The sequence below is a fragment of the Perca flavescens genome, chromosome 14 (assembly GCF_004354835.1).
Source record: "Perca flavescens isolate YP-PL-M2 chromosome 14, PFLA_1.0, whole genome shotgun sequence".
NCBI classification, from domain to species: domain Eukaryota; kingdom Metazoa; phylum Chordata; class Actinopteri; order Perciformes; family Percidae; genus Perca; species Perca flavescens.
This window is the reverse complement of record NC_041344.1, coordinates 15,098,282-15,107,335: the sequence shown is the minus strand read 5'-3', so window position 1 is coordinate 15,107,335 and position 9,054 is coordinate 15,098,282. Positions and strand designations below refer to the sequence as shown.

General features: G+C 39.7%; 2 protein-coding genes across 3 annotated transcripts; one reads left to right on the top strand and one right to left on the bottom strand.

Moving 5' to 3' along the window:
• Positions 1–395: 395 nt before the first annotated feature.
• On the top strand, positions 396–3,133 carry mrpl9 (mitochondrial ribosomal protein L9). 2 transcript variants are annotated; one of them, XM_028597948.1, is made up of 8 exons: positions 396–660; positions 1,200–1,359; positions 1,506–1,630; positions 1,717–1,770; positions 1,920–2,021; positions 2,132–2,215; positions 2,624–2,767; positions 2,804–3,133. In XM_028597948.1, the coding sequence occupies exons 1-8, from the start codon at positions 574–576 to the stop codon at positions 3,074–3,076; spliced, it is 1,029 nt and encodes a 342-aa protein (XP_028453749.1). In that variant the 5' UTR covers positions 396–573; the 3' UTR covers positions 3,077–3,133. The 2 variants fall into 2 exon arrangements, with proteins under 2 accessions (XP_028453749.1, XP_028453747.1); XM_028597946.1 differs by having other exon boundaries at positions 2,624–3,133.
• Positions 3,134–3,307: 174 nt separating this feature from the next.
• On the bottom strand, positions 3,308–8,660 carry prcc (proline rich mitotic checkpoint control factor). The gene is made up of 7 exons (XM_028597411.1): positions 7,649–8,660; positions 7,504–7,551; positions 6,821–7,309; positions 6,086–6,178; positions 5,787–5,933; positions 5,620–5,685; positions 3,308–4,845 (listed from the first exon to the last, which is right to left on the bottom strand). Exons 1-7 carry the CDS (start codon positions 7,958–7,960, stop codon positions 4,759–4,761), a joined length of 1,242 nt encoding a protein of 413 aa, XP_028453212.1. The 5' UTR covers positions 7,961–8,660; the 3' UTR covers positions 3,308–4,758.
• Between the last annotated feature and the right edge of the window lie 394 nt (positions 8,661–9,054).

The window sequence follows — 9,054 nt, the reverse complement described above, 5'->3', positions numbered from 1 at the left end:
AATTACATATAGGCCTATACACCCTATTGTATATAGGCTACTGTATGCAATGATGAATTGCTGGCAAATTTTTCTCTGCAATCCAGAAAGAGTAGCTAATTGTTGCAGCATAAAAAAAGAGAGAGAAAAAAAGACCAGAACCAAAGATAAGCTTGTTGGCTCATTGTTTTTGTTATGTTGTGAACTATGGTTATAAATTAACCTTAAACTTATAAATGAATTGCATTTAACATGTAAACATAGTCAGTACAAACAAAAAAAGAAAACTATTGAATAGCGTGAAGATTCTGATTTAGTCACCTTAGTTTAATGTTTACAAAACAGATTTTGACATTTTCCAATGTGATTACTTCCTTTTAATTCAGGCTTTTTCCGCGACTACTAATTCAGCCGGTGGGGTCCTTTTACGTCACACAAACAACGCCAGTTAGCTTGTAGCTATTATACATGCTGCGGTTATTTGACCGGTGATTGAGGAATATTTTAACGTTGGATGTGCCTAAGCCCAGATTGCATTGAACTTTTTGTGACCGATCTCATATGGATAATTGAAAGTGGTGAATTACGGTCTTAATGAACATGTGGAGCTCAGGCCGCCGTGTCCTTCAGGATCTGTTCAGTCAGCCGGCTGTCAGGAGTTTCTCTCGGAGTCCTGCTCAGGTAAGTGTCTCTGCACTTTTTTTAATCAAAGTAATAAATAATCTGCCAGTGTTTGAAACTGCTTTAACTCAGGACCGTGATTAATTAATCTGTTGATTATATATTTAAGACTATAAAATGTCATAAAGTAGTGAAAATGATTCATCATATCTTCCCAGAGCCTTTGTTTTTAAATCCTAAATTTGGTCAGACCATCAGTCCAAAACCCAAAGATATTTAATGAGCCTAAAAGTGACACAAGCACTCTGCATTATATCTCAAAATTTAGCTTATCAACACATTGTCAATCGATATGAGCTTTAAATAAAAATAGCTGTCGTTGTTATATATATTCTTATATAACATGTAAACTAACAGATCGTTGTCAGTGGCGAAATCTAAAGAACTGGGTCCACAAGAACATACTGGCCCACCTTTTTCTCACTACTGTTCTGCTGGAGAGCCATAAAACCAAAGATAACAAACCCACACAACTAACATAAACTTATGGCTACAAGACATGACAGCAAAAATAAAGTGTATACTGGATGTTTCCACAGAATACAGTTGTGGTGGAGCGCTGGTGGCAGGTACCCTTATCTAAAGTAGGCAGTCCGCCAAGGCTTCACCCTCGAAGACACAGAATCTACAAGTTGGTTGAAGACATCAAACATGCTCCCAAGGAGAAGATGGAGCTCATCCTGACTCAGACAGTACCCAGTGAGTATCGACAATGCTCTCAACAGATCACATAACCCTCAGATTGCAGAGCTGTCACAGGAAGTAAAACAGTTTGTTTAATAAAAAATAAAAAAAATGGCACCAATGGAACTCTTTACATTATTAAAATAACATTGTCCTTACAGAGCTTGGTGGACGAGGAGATACTGTGTTTGTGAAAAAGTCTGTCGGCAGAAATAAGCTGTTGCTCCAAGGCCTCGCAGTGTATCCATCGCCGGAGAACAAACAGATGTTTGCTGAGGAGTTAAGAGTGTGTACTTCATTTTAATACTGTCATTTTCTATCCCCATATATTGTGTAGCTGTTAATCATTGTCACCTTTTATTTTACCAACAGCTTCTGCGTGAGGGGAAGCCAGAGGAAAGAATCCAAACCCGCACTGGACAATTGGTGAGTTATCTAAAAGCATTTCATTGTTTTCAAATTTTTACTACATAGGTCCCATGCTGGAGTGAAGAGATGGAAGGAACAACATACAGACAGCTGTCAGTTTTTTAACAAAGGTTTCCTGATGTTTTTTATTTTTTTATTTTATACAGACAGTTGAGCTCCTTAAACGCTCCAAGTTAAAGATAATTAAAATGCCCTCGGATGAATTCCAGCTCACTAAAGAGGTTGTCTGCAGGCAGTTTCAAAAGAAGGTATGACCATCTTTGTCTCTCTTCTTATTCACTTTTTTTTGTCCTGTTTTAAGTGCTTCTGCTGAACATACAATTAATTGTTTATTTACTTTAATAAAACTTTTCCTTAGCTGGGAGTTGTTGTGCCACTTCATGCACTGAATCTCCCGTTTGAGTCAGTCAAGGACTCCGGTGACTACTGGTGTGAAGTTACGGTAAGAAATGTTTTTTTTTCAGTGCATCACTTGCATCATTTTCTTATCAAACATTTGCAGCAAGTGTAGCTCCACGCTATATGTCTTTTTAGTGGTTAGTAGAAATTTATTCCAACCAACTAGTGTTTAAAATGTTAAAAGTTAAGTTTGTTTACATATGGGTACTTGCAAGAAAAACGCATGTTGATATTCTTGCAAAATGCAGTAGCCACATTCAAGAAATGGCTAACATTTTCTTTAGAGAATTACCTTGATTCTTAACGTTTTGTTACTATTTCTCCACCAAGAGCACGCCATGTCACCCTCCCACACCCAGAAACCATTCAAAACCTCATTAAAGAGAAGCAGGTTAAGGCTCTTATTCTACCAAAGACCAGATTACTTACTTTTCATATTTTTATCTTTCAGGTTAATGGAATGGACACAGTTCGCATCCCAATTTCACTGGTGCCATATGAAGACCCGTCTGCAAGTTATCAGCGACAGTTGAAAACACAAATGCAGCAGCCACAGGCGACCACAGACGTCTCAGAACCTGCTGCTGAGGAGGAGGTTGCTGCTGCTGATGGGGAAGCTGCTGAGGAGGAGGTTGCTGCTGCTGAGGAGGAGGTTGCTGCTGCTGAGGAGGAGGTTGCTGCTGCTGAGGAGGAGGTTGCTGCTGCTGATGGGGAAGCTGCTGTGAAGGCCGTTTCTGATGCTACAGTGGAAGCTGAAGCAGGTAAAGACTCTGGGAGTCAAGTTAGTGAAGCTGCAGCCTTAGGAGTCTCTGCTGATCAAGATGAAACTGCAGCAAGTACACAGATGAGTCAAGACACAACAGCACCACCAAGTGACAGCCCGAAAAAAGATGACTCCAAATGAAGATGTGCATAAAACTGCAATAAATATGGTTTGGCTATAATATACATTATACTTGCATAAAAACAGTTGTCTGTGTCATTATTAAATTATTTACAATTACAAATTTACAAATACATGTTTACTCTAAAATTTCTAAATTATAGTTGGATAAACTGATCTTTTGTAATCTTACCGTATGTATATCCTAAAGATAGCGGACATAACCAAAAACTACCCAGTTATGTTCAGAAGTATGGAGCCAGGAGAGACAAATATTTATTCATTAATTTTAACCGCACAACACACATAACAAAATATAGTATAAACAAAAAAGTTTTTCCCAGCAATGCCATCAAACATGTTAGTCACTGAATTTGAAATGTCAGTGCCTAATACTGTTGTATGCTTTAATCGTACCATGAAATAAGCTAAGGTCGACGTTAAGATAATTAAACGGATATGTAATTAACCAGGAAGTGCTGTGATTAACGTTCGAGTCAGTTTTAAGGCAGATCAGCTTGTGCATGTGTTGATACAGGAATGGTGGAAGACTACAGAGCCACCGCCACACCAAGACAGTTAACATATGAAGCTCTCTACAAAATCATGACATATATGACTATATGTCATGACATATAGTGCATTTAGCAACCTGGCTCACGAGTTTACATTTGTATTTATTTTCTGCTTGAAAAACTAAAAACATATTGGAGGGTGGACTTCTGATTGGACTATAGGGCATCTTCAAGAGGCTAAATGTGCTGCCTCACTTCCAATAGCACAGTACTAAAAAGTGACTGGTATTTAGGAGAAACTACTGAATCTGTAAGATGCATGCTGGATGCAGCCAGGTTAAAAAAAAAAAAAGAAAAGTTAAAATCAGATGGTTCTCTGGCCCGATGGTAGCTAAAGAACCAGCTGAAAGTGAAATGTATGTGTGGTTCTCTGGCAATTAATTTATGCAAAACCTCCTTAGAACAGATGTAGTTGCATGTATGCTCCTTCACAACTTTGAAGTTTTCAATGCAAGACCATGAAGTAAATAAAACAAAACAAATAGGGATGAAATACAAGCAACATGGACAACTTTTACATCCTTAATTTAATGAGTCATTACGAGCAACTGCAGCATATGTATTCCAATATCACCTTTATTTTATATTACAAAGTTGTTGATTCAACGTATAAATATGTAATGCCTCACAGGTTTTAACTGTCTCCAGTTCATTTCTCTGCGTCAACATTTTACTAACATTTGTGTAATTGCCAGAGAACCAAAACTGTTGTAGAGTCATCTGTATTAAAAACAAAAAAAGGATTCATACATCAATGTTTTCTGTATGAATATGCATACACGTTCAAAGGAAAGCATTTATAATGGACACTCAAGGGTCACATTACATCATCTCTCCCACAGGTTTATTTGCAAGTATAGAGCCTATATTTACTGTAAAAGGAATCGACTGTGGCTGGATTTTCTGTACAGAAGTTACACCTTTATGAAACAGTTGACCAAAAAAACTACTGAATTATAATTATATAACACAAATACAGGAGGGAGGGCAGGAGAGAAAATCTGTATTACGGTGTGTATAGTTTCTTTCCGAACAAGTTTCCCTCATTGTGTAGGGAAATCTGGAAAGCTCTACTCTACTTTCTGATGCAGGGTTTCCACATGCCACCAATAGTCCACATTATGACATTTAGAAACCATATTTGGCCTGTGTCTGCCGACGGGTTAGCTTGTTGTCTGCCCAACTGTTCTTCAGCTCCAGCTCACGTTCCTTTGCCTGTGAAAAGAAGAAAATTGTGTAACATAGGAGAGGAAAAAAAGATTCAGTCCACTAGCCAAATCTGTTTTCATTAAATTTCAAGTGCTACAACTATCAAATGCTTGTGGACAGTGTGGGATGTGCATACAGTATGCAATTCTAATTATGGGGTTGAGACTACCAGAGATATCTGGGAGGAAACCTGCTTTTAGAGAAGTCAAAAGCCCGAGTGAGTACACAGACAAATGTGAGTTATACATACCAACCAGCTTAACAATATAAATAAATCTCCACTCTGTGCACAACTTTGAATACCATCCAGGTTGTGTAAAAATGAAACACCCGACATGATTGTATTGCCAATTACTCACAATGTTAAACAAAAAGCTACAGGCAAAGTCAACAGAAATTTGGCTACTATTTTTAGCTTGTTTGAATGCCTCATGTACGCTCGTCATCTTGCAGCAACACAAAGCTTAATGTTTTCTTTGTAAAAACAAGCATGGCAGCCAACAACTTGGAGCTCAATGTGTTGGTTGGTACAGAAACGCCGACTCACACCATGCTCTGTATCACTTTCAAAACAAACTAGAATTTCGTTTTTTTCGGTAAAACAGGTTGGTCTACTAGAAGCTCTTGCCTTAGCTACAATATATTCTGTTTGTGTGTGTCAAAAGAACTATAATGTAGCCTTTCAAGGGCTACACAGACTTCCCCACGGACCGTGTCCAACATGATCAGATGACAGAATTTACATTGCATAAATATGGTAAGTATAATAGCAGCACTCACCTGGTGAATGAGATAGGTTATCTGATGCTTGCGTCGCTGTTGTCCTGTAGGCTGTTCTCCTTTTTTCTGCAGAAATGAGAAGAAAAGTAGATGATACATAAAGTACAATGTGTTGTAGTGTCGTTTCTTAGCAAAATTGGCTAAGACTTGAGATCTAGTCAGGTCACCTTGCTGAAGGACTGACGGGCCTGCTTCTCTTCGGTCATGCTCTTGGTCATCCACTGCTGGTTGCCACTTAGCTGGTCGTCCCCTTTGATTTCCAGAAACTTCACCTCCTCTTTGCCCCTGTTCCGTTTCCCTTGCAGCCGCATGAACTGAAGCACAGGAAGAAAATGCTCATATCAGTTAAAGAACGTTTTTTTTTAACCTGCAGCTGCTTAAATTATCAATAATTAGCCCTATTTATTAAGCTTGGAGTTATATAGCAAAACAATACAGATAGAATAAGCAGCAGCAAACGTCTTACCGCTTCATCATCAAACATGGCAGAGTTGCCAGGCTCTTCAGTCTCTGCCGATCCGGCGTCAGGATCTTGGTAGTATGTCTCATTATAATATCCCTGTCAAAAGAGAAAATGTTGGGATGTCACTTAAAGTAATGTTCCATTGGTTTATTTCTCTATAATGTTTATATAGGACTGGTCTCATTTTGTGATGTGTGTCGAGAGGCCTCTGGCTTTCCCTTAACCGGTAATGTGTTGGGATGCTGACAGCCCTTCTGTGCAGACTAATGGATACTGTGCACGGTTAATGTTTCCGTATGGCAAAACAAGGATTTCACTGTAAACACTCGACAGACCTGAGGCTATAAAGACAAGAAGTTGGCTCTGTAGCCTCCATGTATATTTGTTGGTATTATTTATGGATGTTAAAGTTCTCTTCTTGTATTTGTGAGTGTGTATACTGTAAACAGTATCTGTAGCATGTGACTGGATAACGTGCAAGTGAATGCATGCCTCAACCATTCATAAAGTTAAGGCTTCCATGACTGCACTCAGATCTGATGAACTGAATAAAATAGCATAGCATAGTATCCAGCATTAACAAGAGGACTGTAGAACTGGATTGGCCTTTTGTTAACGTATTCTTAAATACTCTAGTTAATGGAATTACTCAAGTTGAGTCACCGTAATCGGAATCTAAAGCCATTCGGCTGGCATGTATATATATGCAGTATAAGACACTTTATGAGTCATGATTACCTGAGGGAGAGCTTCTGGGCCTGCCATGGGCTGTTCAAACTGAGGATACTGACCTCCCCATGCACCAGCTCCCTCATGGCTCCCTCCAAAGTCGAGAGGGGCATCTGACTGACCCGGCTCATCTGCATCTGCAGGTGCAGGTGCAAGAGGTTCTGCGGGGGCCGATGGCTCAGGGTCTAAGATTGGGATGACTGCAGGGAGAGGCTGGGAGCTCTCACCCAGAGAAAAGTAGTTCTGTGGGGTGATTTCCTCCTCATTATCCTGGTCGTCAGTGGCTATTTGTCGAGCCAACTGCAGGGCGGCTGATTTTGCTGCAGCTTTGATTGCAGAGGGAGACGCACTAGAACCGAGCAGACCCGGAGCTGGCGTTCCAGGCTTGGGCCCTTTGGGTTCTTGGCGCTTGGTGAGTGTGTAAGGAATCAGGGGTCTATCAATCTCCTTCCTGTTCAGATTTTTGGGTTGTGGTAGAAGGGAGGAAAGGCCTGAACCCTGGAAGAGGAAAAAGATATGAATGGAAAGGTCATATGTTGGGTCTCCAAGCTGAGCAAGCTCTGTTTCAATTGAAATTATTTTAAAAACGGGTTTAAGTGTTCCTTAAACTATCTTCAATAAAACTAACTGGGGTAAGAACAACAATTGAGGTGACTGTGAATGTAACCGCAGACAGTGAAAGATCCTCTTACCTGAGGATGTAGTTTCTTCTTAGCTGGTTCATCATCATCGGAGTCTGACTGTGGGCAAGAAATATATTATGAATTACAACCAGATGACATACCACAGGAGCTACAATATATACAAGTAAACGTTTTTATACAACTCAGTACTCACATCCCGTCTCTGGATCTGTGGTACAGTGATCTTGACAGGCTCTGTTCGCTTCATCGGCTTAGGCAGACTAGAAAATAAGACTCCTTTAGATGGCCGAGGATCTAGGTCATCGTTTGACGTGTTGTCCCCTGCGGAACAGTTCGCTTTTGTCTCCTTTCTTGGCCCACCATTTCCTCCTGCCGATACTGGCTTTTTAGGTGCAGGCAGGAGTGAGAAGAGCCCTCCTGTGCTGACTTTGCTCTGCGGCGCGGCAGAAGTTGAGGTTTCTTCTGAGTCACTATCATCACTGCTGCCATAGGCGACTAAAGACATGTTTGCTGATGATATTAAAAATGATTAATCTGCAAGAACTCGTGGACATGGATAACCACTTTCCCTGGATTTGGTCTCAAGAAGCCGTACTCACACTTTCCGACAATCTTACTTCAATTAAAGGTACGATAATCTTTGATAATATTAGCCACAACGATAATGAAATAATTACGAGTGGGGATGTAGCTAGTAACAAGAACAACACAGCAGGTTAAAAGAGTGCCTCACGGTAAGCTCATTGCATTAAAGGATTGTCCCAACTTCACAGCGCTAGCTAACGTTAGCTAGGCCGCCGCAGAACGATATTAGCTAGGTGGCACTTTCTTGCTTCGTCAAACTAAATTCGTCTCAGATCTGTTATTGCCCATAATACGACATCGGATGGTGTGATTAAACAGAACAAAACTGAGTTTTTTTTAGTCCCTAGACTCCATCAAAACATTCGCCTCGACCGTTCATGATTAAAGAAACGGCAACTGCGCAGCTTTCTGCGCAGCCTATTTCTTCTTCTTCTGTTTGTTTCAAGTTGGTAAACAACTTCAGAGCATTAACGCCCCTAACGGACCAAGTGTGTATAACCAGTGACTGTAAAAGGTATAAACATCAATTTAACGTTACAGTATCTGAAAAAAATCTAATTTAGCAGGTGATTAGAGAAGATTTGGAATTTGTGGGTTTTAGCAAACAGCATCGAGTTTACAGTTTAAAATTAAAACGTACACATGCTGAGTGTATTATAAGCCGATTCCAGTATTTTTTAGACTTAATGTGTTTAAATTTGACTAAACTTTTAGGCCAACAAAATCATATATTAATAAAGACATGTGCCCCATTTTATTCTTGCTAGTTTGAAGAAGGCTTTGAAACACAATCTACCTTCAGATTAGAAAATAAAATTCACAGAAAGGATTATTGAATGACTGAATAAATAAAACATGAAAAATCCAAGTAATTTAAAAAACGTAGTTCTGGTCAAACATTTCAAGAGTCAAGGGTGTGTTAGGGGAACTCATAGTCTCGCTTTGCCAGACCATCCTCCACACGCTGCGGAGGAGGGAACTCCTGACATCAATATCTTTTTAAAATTCTGGCTA